At 40.1% G+C, this 21,906-nt stretch overlaps 1 protein-coding gene across 1 annotated transcript; it reads right to left on the bottom strand.

The window, feature by feature from the left end:
* Positions 1-847: 847 nt before the first annotated feature.
* Positions 848-13,142, bottom strand: LOC137024732 (uncharacterized). Its single transcript, XM_067392585.1, has 3 exons — positions 13,099-13,142; positions 7,654-7,696; positions 848-3,387 (listed from the first exon to the last, which is right to left on the bottom strand). Exon 3 carries the CDS (start codon positions 3,326-3,328, stop codon positions 1,604-1,606), a length of 1,725 nt encoding a protein of 574 aa, XP_067248686.1. The 5' UTR covers positions 3,329-3,387; positions 7,654-7,696; positions 13,099-13,142; the 3' UTR covers positions 848-1,603.
* Between the last annotated feature and the right edge of the window lie 8,764 nt (positions 13,143-21,906).

The following is a 21,906-nucleotide window of genomic DNA, read 5'->3' as shown; positions in this document are numbered from 1 at the left end:
CATTGCCCATTTAAACATTCGAGTGCAAGCCGCGAAAGAGAAGTTTCGCGCACGCTGTGAGAAGATTTGTGCAGTCATCCGAAGCGCGTACACGGAAGTGCGTGTACAGCGTGCAAATATTCAAGGGTTAGTTCACCCAAAAATGAAATTTCTGTCATTTATTACTCTCCCTCATGTCGTTCCACACCCGTAAGACCTTCGTTAATCTTCAGAACACAAATTAAGATATTTTTGTTGAAATCCGATGGCTCCGTGAGGCCTCCATAGGGAGCAATGACATTTCCTCTCTCAAGATCCATTAATGTACTAAAAACATATTTAAATCAGGTCATGTGAGTACAGTGGTTCAATATTAATATTATAAAGCCACGAGAATATTTTTGGTGTGCCAAAAAACAAATTAACGACTTATTTAGTGATGGCCGATTTCAAAACACTTCTTCAGAAAGCATCGGAGCGTTATGAATCAGTGTATCGAATCATGATTCGGATCGTGGTTCAAACCCGCCAAACAGCTGAAATCACGTGACTTTGGCGCTCCGAACAGCAGATTCGATACACTGATTCATTTATGCTCTGAAGCTTCCTGAAGCAGTGTTTTGAAATCGGCCATCACTAAATAAGTCGTTATTTTGTTTTTTTGGCGCACCAAAAATATTCTCGTGGCTTTATAATATTAATATTGAACCACTGTACTCACATGAACTGATTTAAATATGTTTTTAGTACATTAATGGATCTTGAGAGAGGAAATGTCATTGCTCCCTATGAAGGCCTCACGGAGCCATTGGATTTCAACTAAAATATCTTAATTTGTGTTCCAAAGATTAACGAAGATCTTACGGGTGTGAAACGACATGAGGGTGAGTAATAAATGACAGAATTTTCATTTTTGGGTGAACTAACCCTTTAAGGTCTCATTCAAGTGCTTCAATGGACAAACTCGCACAAAATTATGTCAACATGCCCGTCTTGGCGAGTATGCTAGCAAGCATTGTCGGTTATGTCTTAAGCGAACCTATACACTCGAGAAAGAACGCATGTGTTCAGTATCAGTGTACTGATTACTGTACGTCTTAAAGAGACAGCAGCGCTTGCATTCCTGCTGTCTGAATGTGTTTTTAATGTTTATCAAACAACAAACATCCTGAAAACTACATAAACTGAAAAGCTATATTTATTTGTATCTTTGCTTTACTGCATTTATTTGTGCTGTTTGATATATTTTTTCTTATGTTTTTTTTACTTAGTAGTACAGTAGTAATTTTTTCCCTGAACATAGCACATACCGAACCATAATGAAACCGTGAGCCTAAAACCGTGATACAAACCGAACCGTGAGTGATCTGAACCGCTGCACCCCTAGTATACTATAAATCAGTTTTAGACGATATTTACTTTTTTTCATGTAACAAGCTGTTATGCAGAATCATACAGGTGTGTATTATACATCATATGAAGAATTTAAGCTGAAGTATTTTTAAGTATAATAAAAATGCATGCAGGGCATCTTACCACAAACCAAATGTACTTGTTTATAGCTGTGGTAAGAGCAGATAAAAGGTTAAAGTTTTACTTTGCTTACTTTTTAAAAAAATATTTATTACATTACATTACTGAAAAGGACTTTTGGATCATAGGATGATTCTTGTTTTCTTGTTGCAGGTTTGTATTCTTTCAAGTTCTCCGGAACCACTTCTCTTGTGAAAACCTTACTGATGATCTCTGCCTTCTTCCTGACGTCCATCAAAGACTGAATGCGATCTTTAAATCCAGGCTTGCGTTCTTGTTTCTCAGACTCAATCATCAGATCGATGTAGTCAGGGGTGGACAGAGGATTGGGCTTGAGGGCGATTTCCTCCAGTCGCTCCAAAGACTTTTGAGATTCTTTAATTAGTCCAGTCACAATATCCTGGACTTCCTCAAGCTCCTTTTCAAGTTCTTCGAAGATCTTTTCTTTTGACATGACCTGTCCATGTGCATCCTCAAATCTCTTTTTTAAATCTTGATAGGTTTCCTTTTTCTTTTCTGGGACATATTCCCATTTGTATTCCTGATTAAAATGCACATTCCAAGCACACTTTCCAGGACAGATCCTACACTTTCCATCTGTCATGGCCCAGCAGTTATTTCTTTTACTGTCATCTGCAATTTGGCATGTGTCATGACATGTGTAGTAACACTTCTGGCAGTTGGTTAAGTAGAAGTCAGTGGTGTTTTTGATCTGTTTTGGAGCATTTACTTCTACTTCATATTCAAAATCCTTGTTTGCATCCATCTCAGCCTTGTGCTGCTCCAGAGCTGCTCTTGTCTTCTTGATTTCATCCAGTTTTGTCAGACCAGCATTGATTTGGGGCTGGAGGCCTTCCACATTAACCTCCAGCTGCTGTCGCTCTTTTAGGACCTCCTGTGTCAGAGTCAAGCTCTTGGTTTCCATCTTGATAAGAGATGCAAAGAATTTTTTCATGCTAGAAAATCTCATCTTCCAGAACATTTGGTCAAACGTTTCCCAGTCAGACTCCTCATCCTTTGCAGATTTATTGTTAGCAAACACAGCAGAGTTGTTGAACTTGAAGTGAAGAGGCTCTCCAGACTTATTTTTAGGACAGGGCACCCCAGAGACTTTGATGGCCTCGAGAACAGGAAGTGTTTTCCCATCTGCAAAGGTGACCAGCACAAGGATGTTTTCAGCAATATCCTTCCCAAATATGGAGAGAATGGAGTCAAAGATGTATTTCTGTGTGTGCGTCAGACGGGCAAGTGAAGCCTGGACTACAAAACACACGGCATCAATGCTGTCGATCCCTTCACGGGCTGAAAAGAACTCCTGAATCTGCTTTGTGATCTTCTGGTCATGTGAGATTCCTCTGGTATCACCGAATCCTGGTGTGTCCACTATGGTCAGAGAATATGGGACCAGGAATCCAACCATGTGATTGATTTGATATGCCGTGATCTCTGAAGTCTGACTTTCAGCCTGGGATTTCTCATTCCCTTCATCTATCAGCACAAACCGGAAGTCATCTTTCCATTCCACTCCCAGAATGTAGTTGATCATGCTGTTAATTAGAGTGGTTTTTCCTGAACCTGTGGCTCCGATCATCATGATGGTCTTGTTCTCTTTTGTGACATTCTTCCCAAACGTGCTTCTTCTGCAGAATCCGTCACTGTTCTTCCATGTTTCAGACAGTTTGAGTTTAAATATGGGTAGGTTTTCATTGCTTCCATTGGGTATTTCTGTGCTCAATTTTTCCTTTATATTATGTGCAACACCATTGCTGTTGTCTTTTTTAGTGGTTTTCCATATTTTCCACATTTTGCTGCTCATTTTTGATTGTTGTTAACAGCTGACTGACAAAGTCTATTTGTCTTCTGGCTTTTTTCTACCTGTTTAAAGGAAAAGGAAATAATTGTACATCAGTTTATAAAAACAGTATACAAAAGAAGTGAGTACAACTCAAATAGCAAAACGAAAACTCCCAATATGCTATTTCAGGTGTGTGTGATAAGGAACCTGCCAGCTGATCATTACCACATCACGAAAAAACTGTCTTTACAGCACATGGAGTGTGATAATGCACAGCCGCGCCAAACAGACACATTTATCCACCATCACTTCAAATTAGTTCTTCAATTTAGCTCTTAATGAGAGCTCTGTAGTCTCACCAATAAATCACCAAGACTGTTAAAACATTTTCATAACATTTAATTTATAAATTTATTCATCACGCTGGTATGGACGGTCTGTTGAGGAACTGTACTACTGGCTGTCGTGTTGACAGCACAGTGTTTATTTTAATAATACAAGGTTTGTGCCCAACAGGGATGATATTTAAATTTGTTCTACTTAAATGACCTTATTTTGTTCCTACCTGACTTAAGCTCAAGACTACTACTTTTAATATAATATCCAGTTCTAAAATGCCATTTGAAGCAATGCATGCTTGTGCAATTTAGTTATTTTAGTGCTTAGTGGTGTACCGTGGGATTTTTTACTGATCAAAACTGTGCTGTGGCAAGAAAAAGGTTGGGAAACACTGCCATAGACTGTGCACTACTTGCACAATCTAGCTCTGAAAAAGACATGGTCCAGTGTGTCAGACTTGGCACTGGGAATATCAATGAAAAACAATGAAAAAGGACATTGCATAACGTAAACCTCTCCACCATCCATGAAACCTTGCTTGTTCTTCTGCACAAAACTGCCAAGATTAAACTTTTCTGAAGAACATGAAAAGAAGCCTGATGAACATTGCATTGCAAAAAATGCTTTTCTTAGAGTTTTTGTCTAGTTTCTAGTCCAAATATCTAAAAATTCTTAAATCAAAGAAGCATTTTTTTAGTCAAGTAAAAATTATTGTCTTGTTTTCAGAAAAATTAAGCAAGCAAAATAATCTGCAAAATAATGTTATAAAATGAGCATATTTTGATGACAGTACATTTATTAATCAACATTAAATACTGCAATACATATTACTTTAGATAAAGTATCAATTCTGGGGGCCTTTTGCCCTGTCCTCAGGGTGAGTGTGGGGTAAATATCTGATTTGGTTGATAATCCCAGTGCCAAGTCTGACACACTGGACTTTGTCTTTTAAGAGCTAGATTGTTCAAGTAGCGCACAGTCTATGGCAGTGTTTCCCAGCTTTTTTCTTGGCACAGCATAGTTTTGAAAAGTAAAAAAGGCAACAGCCCAGCTAACACACGACGTAACAGTTACGTAATGTATTCGTACTTTTTGGTAATGTCATGACTTACTAACTGACAACGTAACTACGACGTCGCATGCCAGTAATTTCATTACCTTCAGATTACCATCTCACAACGTCGTCAGTACGTTCTCCTAACGTTATAAGATTACCAAGAACGTTCCAGATACGTACTCTATTCGTAATATATTGGTAATTCCATGACTTACTAGTAACGTAACTACAACGTTGTTTGCCTGTAATATTATTACCATCAAATTACCATATCACAACGTCGTCAGTACGTTCTCCTAACGTTACAAGATTACCAAGGACGTTCCATATACGTCCTCTATTCGTAATATAATGGTCATTCCATGACTTACTGGCAACGTAACAGCAACGTCATGTGCTCGTAATTTCATTACCATCATTTACACATTCTTTATATGTTATTATTACCAGAATTTACAATATAAAACGTGTAATTAAATGTCAGACACAAGACTGAAATGTCCCTTAAGAAAAAAAAATGTTTCTTTTCACCAAATCAGAGTATGGATGACTGCTTTTTATATATAGTGACGTGACATACAGCGCGCGCCTCCACAAAAGGAGTGCGCGCACGCCCACAGTATGTTGATATGAGTGTAAAGTTAATTTTTCTGAGAGAAGAATTTATTTTTCCGAGGTGACAACGAATAAATGGCTTTTATAAAAATGTATAAAGTTAACTTTGGAAAGACGCAAAACCTTTTTTTATTGTTATGTTTACGTTAGTGCAGGTGGCCGTTAGAGTTGCCATGGCAACCGGGAAAACATTCAAGCTGCTGGAGAGGACGGCGTCGACGTTTCTCCGTGTTTCTCGTCAGTTTTATAGCAATAAAGTTCAACAACTGCGTCAGATTGGTTAAGTAACATTACCCACAGTCTACTTTAAGTACTTTTGTTAATATTTTTACCTCTGTGATTTCCTTGATCGTCTGAAATATATGTTAGCAAAATGTTACGTTAGCATAGCATATGTTTTTAATGATACTGAGAGCAAAACATCTTGAATCCTTTTATTTTATGTTTCGCTGTAGGCTATATGTTTTTATTTATAGTTTGAGTGTATTTTATTATTTTTATGTGGAGTTTTGTTCATGTTCTGTGTGTTTTTCAAAATAAATGAATTGAATTAATTTCGAGTCTGCATTCATCGTTCACAGCTGTTGGAATAGCCTTTACATTAGTTTGGGCAAATGAGGACATAAATTAGGTTAAACTACTGCATGTCCGCCCATAGAAAAATAAATAAATATAAGAATTACCAACTGATGACCAACACACAACTATTGATACACAACGTTGCCACGACGTCGCAGTTACTAACTGGCAACGTCACAAAGTTACGTTGTGGCGACGTATAGGCACCTTTCACTTTTCCGGTTGCCACGACGTAACTAGTTACGTCGCCACGACGAAAGTTTGGTCACCAAATTACGTTGCAGTTACGTAACAGTCACGTATTTTGGTTAGCTGGGAGCACACCATTTCCTCTCTCAAGATCCATTAATGTACTAAAAACATATTTAAATCAGGTCATGTGAGTACAGTGGTTCAATATTAATATTGTAAAGCCACGAGAATATTTTTGGTGCGCCAATAAAACAAAATAACAACTTATTTAGTGATGGCTGATTTCAAAACACTGCTTCAGGAAGCTTCAGAGCGTTATGAATCAGGGCTGTTTTGAAATCAGCTATTTCTAGATACTTTTAAAAAGTTATTTTGTTTTTTTGGCACACCAAAAATATTCTCATGGCTTTATAATATTAATGTTGAACCACTGTACTCACATGAACTGATTTAAATATGTTTTAGTACATTAATGGATCTTGAGAGAGGAAATGTCATTGCTGGCTATGAAGGCCTCACTGAGCCATCGGATTTCAACTAAAATATCTTAATTTGTGTTCTGAAGATTAACGAAGATCTTACGGGTGTGAAACAACATGAGGGTGAGTAATTAATGACAGAATTTTCATTTTTTGGGTGAACTAACCCTTTAAAGCACTGTGAACTAACATGAACAAACTATGAACAACTGTATTTTTAACTAACAAAGACTAACAAATACAGTAACAAATGTATTGCTCATTGTTAGTTCATGTTAGTTAATACATTAACTAATCTTTAACTAATGAAACTAATGAAAGTGTTACTGGTATTTCTAAAATTCACTGTATAAAATCCTTGCTGAAACAGTATATACACTTCTGTTCCAGATTTTGAATTTATATTGATCATTACTTCTGGTTTTTGAAAGAAGATTCTTATATTTACCAAGGCTATCAAAAGTACACATGAAAACAGTAATATTGTGAAAAATTCTTTAAATATGAAATACTTTTTTCTGTATTAATATATTTTAAAATCGCATTTTCAGCATTACTCCAGTCTACACTGAGCTTTCCTGTAGCTCAGTGGTTAGAGCATGGCACTAGCAATGCCAAGGTCATGGGTTCGATCGCAGGGATTGCACATACTCAGATACAAAAATGTAGCTGTAGCTCAGTGGTTAGAGCATAGCACTAGCAATGCCAAGGTCATGGGTTCTATCCCAGGGATTGCACATACTCAGATACACAAATGTATAGTATAATGCAATGTAAGTCGCTTTGGACAAAAGCATCTGCCAAATGCATAAATGTAAATGTAAATGTAAATGTACAATGTCACATACAGAACATCATTCAGAAATCAATTTAACATGCTGATTTGCAGAATGTTTCTTATAACAGCTGAAAATGCTGATAATAAGTTTGGAAACAATAATAAGTTTCAGAAGACTACAACATTTCTAATATATATATATATATATATATATATATATATATATATATATATATATATATATATATATATATATATATATATATATAGTCTATATCAAGTCAAATCATCTTGATAATGTACTCACCTGGACAATGTCCTGTTTTTTCTGTGATAGCAGCCTGTTTGTCCTGAAAAATAATGATTGAAAAAGAAAGGTTTGATTATTATTTAATATTAGTCAAATTATTACAAATAAACTGTAATGCCACGCCAGCAGAGGGAGCCCGCTTCCGAGTACTGACTGTGTGCCGCTCCCTCTGCTTCACTGTTCACATCCTGTTTGTCTGGCATTTAAGCATGGATAGGCCATCACTTTGTTGTGAAGTATTGCCAGTTTACCTGCCTTACCGAGCGTTTCTATCATTGATTGTTTGCCATTCTGTTATGACCATTGCCTGTTTGATCTGTTTCTGCCTTTTGGATTGCCCTTCTGTTTTGTTGTTTGGATTGGACTGCCTTACTGTGTTTGAACCTCTGCCTGCCTCATGTTTATGTCTCTGCCTGTCGATTCGGCTTTGTTTGCTGTGGATTGCAATAAAACACTGCACATGGATTCTAACGCCGCCTCAGCGTCCTTACATAATACTTCGCCACTGATGAATCCAGCAGATGTTTCCAATCTACAGGCCGCATTCGCTTACCAAAGCGATGTACTCAAGGAATTCAGAGACCAACTGGCTAAGGCTCAAGCGGCTAACGATTACCTCACTCAACATCTACGATCGCTACCACCGCCTATGCCCAGGAAGGTAAGCTTTACTTTACCCGATAAATTCAGTGGTTCAGCGGATCAATGTAAAGGCTTTCTCCGGCAAGTCGACATCTACTTCATGCATCAGGGATGTGACTTTGATTTGGATGAGAAGAAGTGTGCGTTTCTCATGTCCTTACTAACTGGTAAAGCGATTGAGTGGGCCGCGGCAGTCTGGGAATCTGATCCTTTGTTTCGTACATCTTATACGTATTTCGTGAAACAACTCAGAGATGTGTTTGAGTATCCAGCAGGTGGCAAGGATGTTTCGACTCGTCTCATTCAGTTAACCCAGGGCCGCAGAACAGCCGCAGATTATGCCATCAAATTCAGAACGCTCGCTGCACAAAGTGGCTGGAATGACGTTTCTCTCAAAGCCATGTTTCAACGCAGTCTGAACATCCAACTACAGACTGAGCTGGCGTGTAAGGGTGAGGATCTCTCTTTCTCTGACTACGTTACATTGGCGATCAAGATTGACAATCTCATGCGTAGCAACCATGCACACGTCAAGCCATCGTATCTGGGAAACATGCCCACCCAGCCAGTTTCCAGCCCTGTCCAGTCTAACGATCATGCCAACCCTGAACCCATGCAACTAGGAGTCACCAGACTATCAGGTGCAGAGAGATCATGACGGCTCGTCAATAATCTGTGCTTTTACTGTGGGGAAGCAGGTCATCGCAAATCATCGTGCCCACTCAAAGCCCGGAGGAGCACCTTCGAATACAACCGGGTGAGTGTTGATAACCTCTTGCTTCCTAACACAGAATCACTCACTACAACAGTACAGATCTCTACTGATAGTGACTCCTTTGAATTTACAGCACTGATTGACTCTGGTTCGGCTCTCAATCTGATTCATCAAGACCTCATCACGGCATTCAAAATTCCCACGCAATCCTGCAATCCTCCACTTAAGGTCAACGCTGTCAACAATAAGCCCATCGGAAAAGGTATCACTCAGCAAACTCTGCCCATGCAACTTCAAGTCGGACTGTTCCATCAGGAAAAAATCACATTCTACGTCATTGATTCTCCACGTCATGAAGTCATTTTAGGATATCCATTGCTATCTGTTCACGACCCAGTTATCTCATGGCTCCATGGTGAGATCACGCAATGGTCACCGTTTTGTTTCTCTCGCTGTTTAACCCACAGCATCCTGAAACCATGTTTAACCACGAACATCGAAAGCCCTGAGTGTACACCCTTAGCCATCCCATCATGCATCAAGAACTTCAGGAGGTCTTCAGTAAGGCTAAGGCAACACTGCTGCCACCTCATCGTCCTTGGGATTGTGCGATCGACCTCCTGCCCAATGCCATGCCACCTAAGAGTAAGATTTATCCCCTGTCACGTCCTGAGAGTCAAGCTATGGAGGAGTACATTGAAGAGGCCCTCAGTTCTGGTTTCATTCACCCTTCTACCTCTCCAGCAGCTGCAGGTTTCTTCTTCGTAGAGAAGAAAGATGGAGGACTTCGGCCATGCATTGATTACAGAGGCTTGTTCCAAGTTACAGTTAAGTTCCGCTATCCACTACCATTAGTTCCTGCAGCACTTGAACAGCTACGTGAGGCCAAGATTTACACCAAGCTTGACCTCAGAAGTGCATATAACCTCATTAGGATCAAGGAGGGTGACGAGAGGAAAACTGCCTTCCTGACCACTAGGGGGCACTATGAACACCGGGTTATGCCGTATGGCCTGTCCAATGCACCTGCCGTCTTCCAATCCTTCATCAACGAGATTTTCCGGGACATCATGAACAAGTACGTAGTCGCTTACATTGACGACATCCTGATATACTCCAAGACTGAAGAGGAGCACAAGAGTCACGTCAGGACCGCACTCACCAGGCTACTGAAACATCAACTCTGTCACGGCTGAGAAATGTGAATTTCATGTTCAACGAACTTCATTCCTAGGGTACAACATCAGCTATCAAGGTGTGGAAATGGATAACTCAAAGATTACGGCGGTCACCGAATGGCCTCAACCAAACACAGTTAAAGACCTTCAGCGGTTCCTGGGCTTCACCAACTTCTACCGAAGATTCATCCGTAACTACAGCATGACAGCCGCACCATTGACATCCCTGCTAAAAGGTAAACCGTCACGACAAAAATGGACTGACCAAGCCACTCAAGCCTTCAACAATCTCAAGAACAGCTTTACAACCGCACCCATCCTGAAACACCCAGACCCAAACCTCCCGTTTATTGTGGAAGTGGACGCTTCGGACTATGGAATAGGAGCAGTCCTATCCCAGCGCCATGGACAACCAGGCAAACTGTTCCCATGTGCTTACTTCTCAAGGAAGCTTACGGATGCAGAGCGCAACTACGATGTCGGGAACAAGGAACTCCTAGCCATGAAAGCAGCTATTGAGGAATGGAGACACCGGCTGGAGGGATCCATTCACCCCTTCCAGATCATTACAGATCACAAAAACCTTGAGTACATCAAGAGCGCCAAGAGACTCAATCCACGCCAAGCACGATGTTCATTGTTCTTCACAAGGTTCCAATTCACGGTCACAATTCTGCGCTCAATCAGAAACACCCAAAGAACTACCTTCTGGATTGTTACAGCCCCTGCCTATCCCTCAAAGGCCTTGGTCGCACCTCTCAATCGACTTCGTCACTGATCTTCCTCTGTCGAATGGATTCACAACCATCCTGGTCATTATTGATCGGTTCTCCAAAGCCTGCCGACTAATCCCATTGAAAGGTCTTCCCACAGCCATGGAAACCGCCCAAGCTATGTTTCATCATGTCTTTCGAACCTATGGTATACCTGAGGACATCGTGTCTGACAGAGGAACTCAATTCACCTCTCAAGAATGGAAGGCCTTCTGCAAACAGCTGGACATTAACGTGAGTTTGACTTCAGGATATCACCCACAATCAAACGGCCAGGTCGAGAGGTTGAACCAAGAAATCGGCAGGTATCTCAGGTCATACTGTGGTGGTGAACAGCATCGTTGGTCCGAGTTTCTACCATGGGCAGAGTACGCACAGAATTCATTGAGACATTCATCCACTGGCCCATTTAAAATCTTGAAACAGATTAATGCGGTTACCTACCAGTTGGAGCTTCCTGCTAACTACAGTGTCTCTCCATCCTTCCATGTTTCCCTCCTCGAACCGGTCCACCCGGATGCTGACCCCAACATCGAGAACCGGGAGCCACCTCCAGTGCTAGATATTGATGGAACTCCAGCGTATGCGGTAAGGGAGTTGTTGGACTCCAGACGGAGAGGGGGTCAGCTCCAATATTTGGTGGACTGGGAGGGGTACGGACCGGAGGAGAGATCTTGGGTAGCCGCCCACGACATCCTGGATCCATCGTTGACGGAGGAATTCCACCGAGCCAGACCCAACCGTCCAGCACCACGACCACGGGGACGTCCTCGTCGAGCGCCAGGAGTCGCTCCTGGGGGGGGAGGATTCTGTAAAGCCACGCCAGCAGAGGGAGCCCTCTCCCGAGTACTGACTGTGTGCCGCTCCCTCTGCTTCACTGTTCACATCCTATTTGTCTGGCATTTAAGCATGGCTAGGCCATCACTTTGTTGCGAAGTATTGCCAGTTTACCTGCCTTACCGAGCGTTTCTATCATTGATTGTTTGCCATTCTGTTACAACCATTGCCTGTTTGATCTGTTTCTGCCTTTTGGATTGCCCTTCTGTTTTGTTGTTTGGATTGGACTGCCTTACTGTGTTTGAACCTCTGCCTGCCTCACGTTTATGTCTCTGCCTGTCAATTCGGCTTTGTTTGCTGTGGATTACAATAAAACACTGCACATGGATTCTAACGCCGCCTCAGCGTCCTTACATAAACAATTAAAAAACTTTATAATTATACTTTTATAATAGCTTCTATTGTTCATGAAAACTGACATTTAACAAAATGAGACATTAAATAATTTTATTTCATTTTTATGATAGAAACATATACATACAGCTAAGATAATCAGAGTATATGCACATAGTGCCTGACCCACATGTTAATATGGTTCATATGGTTACATGAACTGATTAACTAACAGGCTTTTCACTTTCACTTTCCTGTTCCAGTAAATGGGAGGCGTTTTATGAAAGGCCCTGATACTGGACTTCGTCCAACAGCACACATATTTTATGTCTCCTTTATCTGACACAATATCAGCAGAGGATGATTAATCAACTCCAAAAAGAGCATTACCATATTCACTCTCTACTTTTTACTGGTGTTTAATCTAAGTGTGGTAGTGTGATGTTTAAAGGTCAAAGAAACTATGCCACCCAGGATTAACTTATTACTTATTAACTAAAGACAAAAGGACAGACACCGGTTCGATTTCTCACAAAAAGATCAAGAAACATGGATACTTTATTGAATAGTTGAATGGTTAAAAATCCTCTAATGCAATAAAGCAAGCATAAAAGGATCAATAAAGGCAAACAGCAACAAATCAAGGACAAAGGAAACAAAGGAACACAAATAAACATAATAAAAATGTACATAGTTTTTATGCATTCTATTTTATACTTTACAATTTGGCTTTTGAATCAATCACCTGCAACTGCTGCTAAACTGAAAAATAATTAAATTCAATTTTAATAATGACAATTTGTTTGGAAAAACAATCCGATTTTTTAAACTTTACTATACAAGACGTTATTCTGACTTTTTAGATTAGGACATCTATGCAGAATGAGCAGGATCTATTTTTATAGCTTTTTTCAGTCAAATATTACAAATCGGATCTGTTATACTAGGAAGGAAATAGACTTACTGTTAGTTTGGATTCCTCTTGAGTCTCCTTTTCATCTGCAGCTGCAGAAAGCTTCTGCGTTTGTTTTTTATAGTGCCCAACTGCTGCCCCTCCCCACAAAAAGACAAAAAAAAAAAAATCCCACATGGCTTGGAAAATTTTACTTTCATTTAGTTTTTAGTCCAGTAACTGTAAGGCTTTATAAGAAGTGGACAGGCATTGGCAGACCACTGAAGAGCATCAACGTCACATCTATTAGAAAACTATAAACGGAACAGATCACTAAACGACATCACAATTCAAATAATAAATTAATTAAATATATCAGTGTGCAAAAAAGGATGACTAATTTAAGAAATCTAGAGAGAAAAAAAACTGCAACTAGGTGCAGTTTGAAGTATATTGTAGAAGAAATGAATCTGCTTGTGTTATTACATTCATTAACAGAGTTTTATTAATAATTTATCACTGATGTTTTTTGTTGTTGTTTTTTTAAATAATGGAACCAGTTCTGAATAGGTTCTCAGATCTTGGTTCCCAAACCTGTCCTTGATATGATAGAGGGAATGTTTTCATAGTTCCTTTAACTATTGCTGGAAGATTTCAGTTTTTTGCATGTTCACATCACAGAAACTGGGAATGATTTTACTTCTAGGAACTCCTTTTGGGGGACTAAATTAGCTTCTACTTCAAAGTCAGGTATAACACAGCTGATTGGCCGAATGTACGTGAAACATGTCAACACACAGTTTAAAGCCTATATATTTACTCCACAAACTAACTCTACGAACATGGAAAACAGCGATAGATGGACAAATGCCGAAGTCCGCACTTCCCAGGCACCTTAATGCTAGGGAGAAAAAAATGTGTCCCGTTTCAGAGAAACGAGGGTGTCAAAATTGCAGTAACTACAAAATCGAAGCTAATACCAAGGCAAACCACAGTAAGTGATTGTTACGTCTGCTGAGTATTTTGGTTGTTTCTTTCTATTTTTCTTTCCTTCTCAACTGTCATAATTCTTAGGTTCATGACTGAATGATGGGTCGACACCTCTCCCTAAGGCAGTGGTTCTCAAACCTGTCCTGGGGACCCCCCACCACTGCACATTTTGCATGTCTCCCTCATCTAACACACCCAGTTCAACTCTTGCAGTCTCTACTAATTAGCTGATGACTTGAATCAGGTGTGTTAGATGAGGGTGACATGCAAAATGTGCAGTGGTGGGGGGTCCCCAGGACAGGTTGGAGAACCACTGCCTTAAGGAACCAATTCAAACTCGCCTGCTTAGTATAAAGACCCGGAAGTGACGAGAGGATAGAGGCGTGTATTTTCTCTCTTTTTACGTGCTGTTTGTTGCTAGCGTTCTCGATTTACTTTTCTTAGTGTGTTTTTCTTTGTTATTTTACTTCTCTAAACTTGTGGTGTTTATTTTGGATGTGACTCGATTCATTCAAAAAGATCTTCCTGGACTCAGAGTGGAGGGATAGTTAGTACATCATGTGACTTACACAATGCAACATGTTAGAGATTGAGTTTGTTTATACACACCAGGTAAGGAGCGGATGCTACCCCTTGTATTTATGTTTGATAGTGTAGTTTAGTTGGCGATTTGTTGTGCCAAATTTATTTTATGCTTTATTTCTTAGTTAGTTTAGTACTTTAAATGGTGTAAGTTAACATATGTTTTGTTTCTTTGATTTCTTTGATTTAGCACCGCTCTTTTTCCCTCACTCCTGTGTTCCGTGTTTGTTTATTATTTGTACATAATTCTGTAAATATTTCTGGATTCACTGTCTTGTATAAACCATCGGGTGTATTTTTCCTCAAAATGAGATACTAAAAAGCTTTAATTCTAATCTGTCTGCCTGATTCATCTCATCACACAAGTTATCAGTAACGTAACTGAACCCGTTTATTTATTTATTTTTTATTATTTAACTTTAACACTAATATGTTACATACTCTTTTACATACTTTAAACAACATTAATAGAGGGTCGTAACACTGATGTTACTGCATTCTAGCTTTGTTTTCCCAACTTTGACACCCTGCAGCCAAATGATGGTTGAACTCGCGTTAAAACGCAAATATCCAAAGAAGGGTAAGGAAGTTAGCAAAATATTAACTCCTAGCCAAGCAAATGACAGCTTTATTATCAATTTACATCAGAGATGGGCACTCGAGATAGAGACTCGGACTCGAGTCGCACTCGAGTTGCATTTTAACAGACTTCAGACTCGGACTCGAGCTGAAATGACTTCAGACTTGACTCGACTCGGCACAAAAGACTCTGAATATTTTAAAAACGACTCAAGTCTTTTACACTTAACTATTGATATAATAAATAAAGAATTTGTGTTGTGTTTAAATGGTTTTATAATATCTGCGTCACATATATTTCCTTACGTGTCATGGTAGATTGGACTCTTGTCATAGAATTTGATTACGTATGTCCATGCGCGTAAACTCCGAAATGTCATAATAAGAGTCCCATGCAACATGACGGGAGCCACCGTGCCATATGTTCTTTCGTTTGGGTTTATTATCAGATCAGCTAGATGCACAGAATGTGGGAAAAAAATTAAAGACACCGGAACAACATCATCAAATTTTATGAGACATCGCATCCACAAAGGTTAGTCACATAAACTCACACAGCTAGCTATTATACTGTGGTGTAGCTGTGTAATGGGTATTATAATTTGTTTTATTTTAATTCACACAAAATCCTACTTTTTTTTTTAGTTGGGAACTAATGTTATATGTATGAGAAAAGGAAAAAAAGGAAAAAAAAATGTGTTTCTTTGAGTTTTGCGTTCATCGCAATTGTGATGTCATCACCGCGTGGCGCGCTCTTGCTTCAGTCCGCGGGAGCTCTGAGCAGAGCAACGTATTCATTTTGTTCACTACGGTTAAAAAATGTGTTTTAAGTTAAGTAATCGCTAATTAATTGATATGTATTTTGCTAAGAAGTAAGTGAGTATGCATGAGTGTGTTTATCTTTTCTTTAAATTTGTTTTATTTGCAAAAGTGAATGGTTTTGTCAATTAAATGCAGAGTGATGTATGTTGGTGTGAAAATTGGCCTGCAAAGCCTGACTGTTAATCTCTTTCTATTCAAATAGTTGGCAGGAGCAAGCTGTTCACACACAATTGTCTACATACAACTAATTTAACTGCATTTTTCAACTCATGCAGGTACAGTCATTTTCTGATCAGTTTTCTTTGTTGTGTGTTCAAAATTTAACTGTTTGTATATGCAACAGATGTTATATCAATTTATTAATTTCACTCAAAATCTCTCCCAGTATTTTTATATTGATTTTTGTTATTTGAGTTGTTTTCTACGCTTATAAGTTCATTTTCTTCTGTGTTTGTAGTAATTGTTAAAAAAAATGGTACACGGCTCCTTTAAAAATTGAGTTCCGGTCGCTTTCCTATCAGTTCGCAGTAAACGCAGCTGAAGGAAGGTGAGTTCTACTTAAGCTCTGTCTATAAAGTTTGAAATTAGCTATTAAATGACAGGAAACAATCTATTTTTGTGTTAAAAATGGTTTTGGAACATGATGTATTTGTTTTGAGTGTTTAACCAAGATCTGTGGCTGAAATTGTCTGTTTTGACCGGCAGGTTGATGCTAAAAAGGCCACAGATTGTCTTTTGATTTTGTTTTTATTTTTATTATCTCAGGTATGTTTTCCATCTACGTTTCTGTTCATATTATTGTCTTGAATTTATATAAAATGTTTTGTTGTGTGGAAAAATGTTAGTGTTAAATGTAAAGTTTGTTGATCAAATCATATGCAGTTCATCTGAAACTGTAATATAAACATCAGTTCGCAGTAAACGCAGCTGAAGGAAGCAGGTTGATGCTAAAAAGGCCACAGATTGTCTTTTGATTTTGTTTTTATTTTTATTATCTCAGAATAAAAACAAGTGGTCTGAGGGATCTATGTTGTCCGGTCTCATCTATAAACCACAACGCAGAGTGAAGGCGCAGGCCGGTCACAATGGTGCCGTGACTTTTCTCTGATGCAAGTCATCGTGGATCCTCTTTGATCAACATCAGCTTGGTCGCCGAGGTTTGCTGCATTCTGGAGCGTCCGAATTCTGCCTGTACCTGTGCTGAAGAAAAATAAAGGTTGGACATTAGACTGCACATAATTCAGAAAAAGACTGAAAGCTCATATTTTTAGAAGAAAAAAAAAAAAAAAGAGGAAGAAGAAAGGTTTTGAAATTGTTATACCGTTTGTGTTTGATTATTTGGTTGTGCATTACTTTTAGCTGTGTGCACATGTGAACAGTTTTTTTCTGTGTTCATTAACTGTTCTAATTTACCTTTGATTTGTAAATATTCAAGATGTCACAAAATAGTGATAAGACAAGTTACTCCCCTAGTGATGGGTTTGAATTGGGTTTTGCTAGGGGTCGTATCTTTGCTGAACTTGAACAGACACCACTAAGAAGGACAATTAATATTGGTTCTCCTGAATCCTGTTCTACCCGTAACCCTGCTAGAGTGCAAACTATTGAATCAGAAAAGTGTGAGGGTGCTGCTTCAGACAGTCGAGATTACAGTAATGCTGATTTAAGTAGTTTAATCACACAGCTTGCTCAACAAATAGGGCAGTCAATATCTGATCAGCTGAAAAAAGGCAGTGAAAAAAATGAGTCTCCTGATATTCAAACGCAGAGCGCAGGGACGAGCCAAGTTTTCACGGAGTCACCTTCTCTAAATTTGACTGGTATGAAGTTAGTGATGAAGCCTGATGTTAAAGCACCTCCATGTTTCAGAGGGGATGAATCTGACAAATTATCAGTACACGAATGGGAAGAACTCATGGATGTTTATTTGAGGAAGAAAGGCGTTCCTTTAGCTGAACAAGCTGACGAAATCATGTCGAACTTGATGGGGAGAGCTAAAGATGTAATCAAGATAGCATTACGCAGCAATCCATCACTGAACCCTAAAACAAACCCGAGGATTGTCACAGACATACTCAAACAGCACTTCAGCGAATTAACATATTCTTCTATGCCGCTTGCAGACTTTTATGGTACTTTACCTGTAGCAGGAGAGAATGCAATGGAATATTGGATTCGGCTTAATAAAGCTGTTGATGTCGCTGACGAGTGTTTGAGGAGACAGGGCAGAAGTATTGAAGATCCTACCCGTGAGGTGACGCAAATGTTTGTTAAACATTGCCCTGACCAATCTCTTTCTGCTATCTTAAAGTTCAAGTCTGCTGATAGGTGGACGGCGGCCGAAATACAAGAACGTCTTGATGAATATCAAGCTGAGAAAAGAGCACAAATGAAGGCACAGTCCAACCGTCCTTCCTTTGCGAAAACTGTGGCTGCTAATGCCCAAATGCCGAATTTGGATGATGGGACATCTGGGATTGAGCCGAAAGTGTCTGCAGGTCAAGGTGGGTTACCAGTTACACCATCAGTTCAGACAAGTGACAGCTGCACTCAGTCCCTTATCAGCCTTCTCGATCGTGTGCTGAAACAAAACATGCAAAGCCCTTCTGTACCTGTAAATTCTTTCAGACATGGGAATGTGAGCAGGAAGTTTTGCAAAGTTTGCAGAGGCATGGATCATTCTACAGTTGCACATTGTAGAAGAGACGGTTTATGCTTGTTTTGTTTTGAACATGGACACAGGAAAAGAGAGTGCCCTAAGTGGAACAGTCCTGACAGTCTGGAGGTGAACTACTCACCACAAGGAGCTGGTCCTTTAAACCAGTCATTCCCAAAGGCGGGGTCCCGACCCACAAGTGGGTCGCGGGAGATTTTGTATGGGTCGCCAAGTCGAGCACTATTTTTCAGTGTGCTTGTAACACAGTTCGTAGATACGGGAAGAAGGAGGCGGGAACCGGCGAACGTTCAACATAACTTTAATACCAAAATAAACAAAGAACAAAACGAAAGTAATGCCGGCAGACCCTCGCGACGTCTGCCGGCCACACAAACATAATAAAACATAACGTAAAGTCCAGGCCTGGTCCTCTCTCGTCCTTCACTGTAGTCGCTCCTCCTTTTATGCTCCCGGAGCTCCTCCGTGAGGGACTCAAGGCCGGTGCGCCTCCCAGGTGAAGCTCATTAACACTCGCGCCACCGGCCTCGCGCCGTTCCCTCACGGCTCTCGCCCGCCCTGGTCATATGTGTAGTTCACCAATTAGCCGCACGAGGGAGCTCGTCGTTTTTTTTTTTTTTTTTTTTTTTCTTTAGCTGCGCTCTGCACTCGGCAACCACCCATAAAAATGGATGCTTGGCTAATTAAGAAGAAAAAAACAGCTAAAGACCAGGCTAACACTGCCAACAGCCAAAATACCGTCGCCGAGGGAGGCCAGCTTGACACTGTAATGATGAGAATATGAAAACAATGAGATGCCCTGTCAACTCTTCCTTTCTCATTTCATCTCTGCATTTTACTTATTGTCAACAACAGGTAGGCTAAATAAAAAATAATTGTGCTTTGTCAAATATCTGTATCTCTTTTAAATAGTTAAGTGGAAGTGGAAATGGTCATACATATTTTGTTAATGCATAAATTCTCTTTGTGATATATGAACTATATGGGCCTAATGTTTATTGGGTCACAAGGATTTATCGAATTTAAAATGTGGGTCCCCAGAAAAAAAGTTTGGGAAACACTGCTTTAAACCATTAGACCCACATTTGGAGAGGGGATGTGTGGGTGAGAATCAAACCCTCATAAGTGATCTGGAACAGCAGTATGAGAATGCATGCCATACAGCATCTGATGGAACTTGTGTGATATACGCACAAAATATGCAGAATATAAAAGCTTTTGATGATCTTTTCTATACTTCTGTGGTTGTGAATGACCAGTTCCACATGAGAGGAATGCTTGACACTGGCTCCATGTCTTGTACCCTCAGTGAGACAGCTGAACAAAAGTTGTTGGCTGAAAATGTCGTCCTGGACAAACAATCGCTACCTGAGAATATCATTCTTGTCGGTGTTGGGGGTAAGACCGCACAGCCAAAATGTTTGTACGAAGTTACCATGAAAGTGTATGGTATCAGCTGTCGAGTTCCACTTCTCGTTGTTCCAGGACAATATGATGATCTAATTATCGGCACCAACTTGATCAAGCACATTGTGAATCAAATGAAGAACACAGATGAGTATTGGGACTTCATATCGCAAAGGGCTACTCAGTTATCACCGGACGGTGAACACTTTTTGGATGTGATGTCAAATCTCACACGCTGGCGACATGATAAGATACCTAGCAAAATTGGTACAGTGAAGCTCCAGCATGCTGTCACTCTTGCTGCAAGACAAGAACACTTAGTGTGGGGAAGACTACCCAGCAAAACTCCATTGTCCCTTGGGAGCACCATTCTCGTTGAACCAACTTCCTCCAAGACTATGCCAAGCAATATCATGGTAGCCCGTGTGATAACATCTATGTGGGGTGATAGGTGGATACCTATGAAAATAACCAATTTGTCTGACCAACCTGTCATGCTAAGGAAGAATCGGAAATTGGCAGATGTTTCACCTTGTCTGGCTGCAGAAGATTTCCCAGTCTTTCAGGGCACTGGAAAGATAAAGGAGGTTAGTTCAGGGATGCAAGCTACTCCAAATTGCACTTTAAATTTGACACTGCAAGATGTTGGGTTAAGTGAAATTGACATTGATCTCTGCAAAGTCACTGATGCATCTAAAGAAAAACTTGTACAGTTATTAGTGAGTTACAATGATGTGTTTTCCAAACATCCCTTGGACTGTGGAGAAGCTAAGGCATTTGAACACCGTATCCGACTTACAGATGAGAGGCCTTTCCGTTTACCATATCGGAGGATCCCTCCTGCTCATTACCAGAAGTTGCGTCAGGTGTTAACCGAAATGGAGGAGCAGGGGATAATTAGAAAATCGGTCAGCGAATATGCATCGCCCTTGGTGCTTGTATGGAAAAAAGATGGGAGCCTACGCATCTGTACGGATTTCAGGTGGCTTAATGCGAGAACACTCAAAGATGCTCACCCACTCCCTCATCAGTCCGACTGCCTTGCTGCTTTAGGAGGTAACAATTACTTCAGCACCCTGGACTTAACCTCTGGATTCTATAATTTGCCCATGCATGAACAAGACAAAAAATACACCGCTTTCATTACTCCCATGGGACTACATGAGTATAACCGCATGCCTCAAGGCCTGTGCAACAGTCCAGCTTCGTTCATGCGGATGATGCTGAGCATTTTTGGGGATATGAACTTCAGCAGTTTGCTCTGCTATTTAGATGATTTGCTTGTGTTTGCACCCACGGAGCAAGAGGCTTTGAGCAGGCTTGAAATGGTTTTTCAGCGGCTTCGGTTACATCACCTCAAACTGAGTCCCAAAAAGTGTCATTTCTTGCGTGATTCAGTGAAGTTCTTGGGTCATATCATTTCTGGCCATGGTGTCTCTGTGGACTTCACGAAGGTGGATATTATATCCAAAATGAACAAATTACAACTTATGGAGGAAGATGGCTTCACTCCATCAGCACGAAGAATCAAGTCGTTTTTAGGAATGATTTTCTACTATCAACACTTTATTCCTAATTGTTCTTCGATCGCCAAGCCTCTCTTTGCTCTAACTGCAGGTCAGAAGAGAAAAGGTAAAGGAAGAGTTAGGAAGCCTGTTGGCACATTCAGAAAGCTGAATCCAAGTGATTGGACAGAAGAATGCGATATTGCTTTCAATACACTCAAGGAGAAGTTGTTGAACTGTGCTGTGTTGGTACATCCTGATTTCTCTAGGCCTTTGATTCTTTCAATTGATGCATCTCTGGATGGGTTAGGGGCTGTGCTA

The sequence above is a fragment of the Chanodichthys erythropterus genome, chromosome 8 (genome assembly GCF_024489055.1).
Source record: "Chanodichthys erythropterus isolate Z2021 chromosome 8, ASM2448905v1, whole genome shotgun sequence".
Lineage (NCBI taxonomy): Eukaryota > Metazoa > Chordata > Actinopteri > Cypriniformes > Xenocyprididae > Chanodichthys > Chanodichthys erythropterus.
This window is presented reverse-complemented; position numbering and strand designations above follow the sequence as displayed.

What these genes read in the sequence shown, in the direction of transcription:
- LOC137024732 (XM_067392585.1), bottom strand. Translation starts at nt 3,328, where the DNA reads ATGAGCAGCAAAATGTGGAAAATATGGAAAACCACTAAAAAAGACAAC.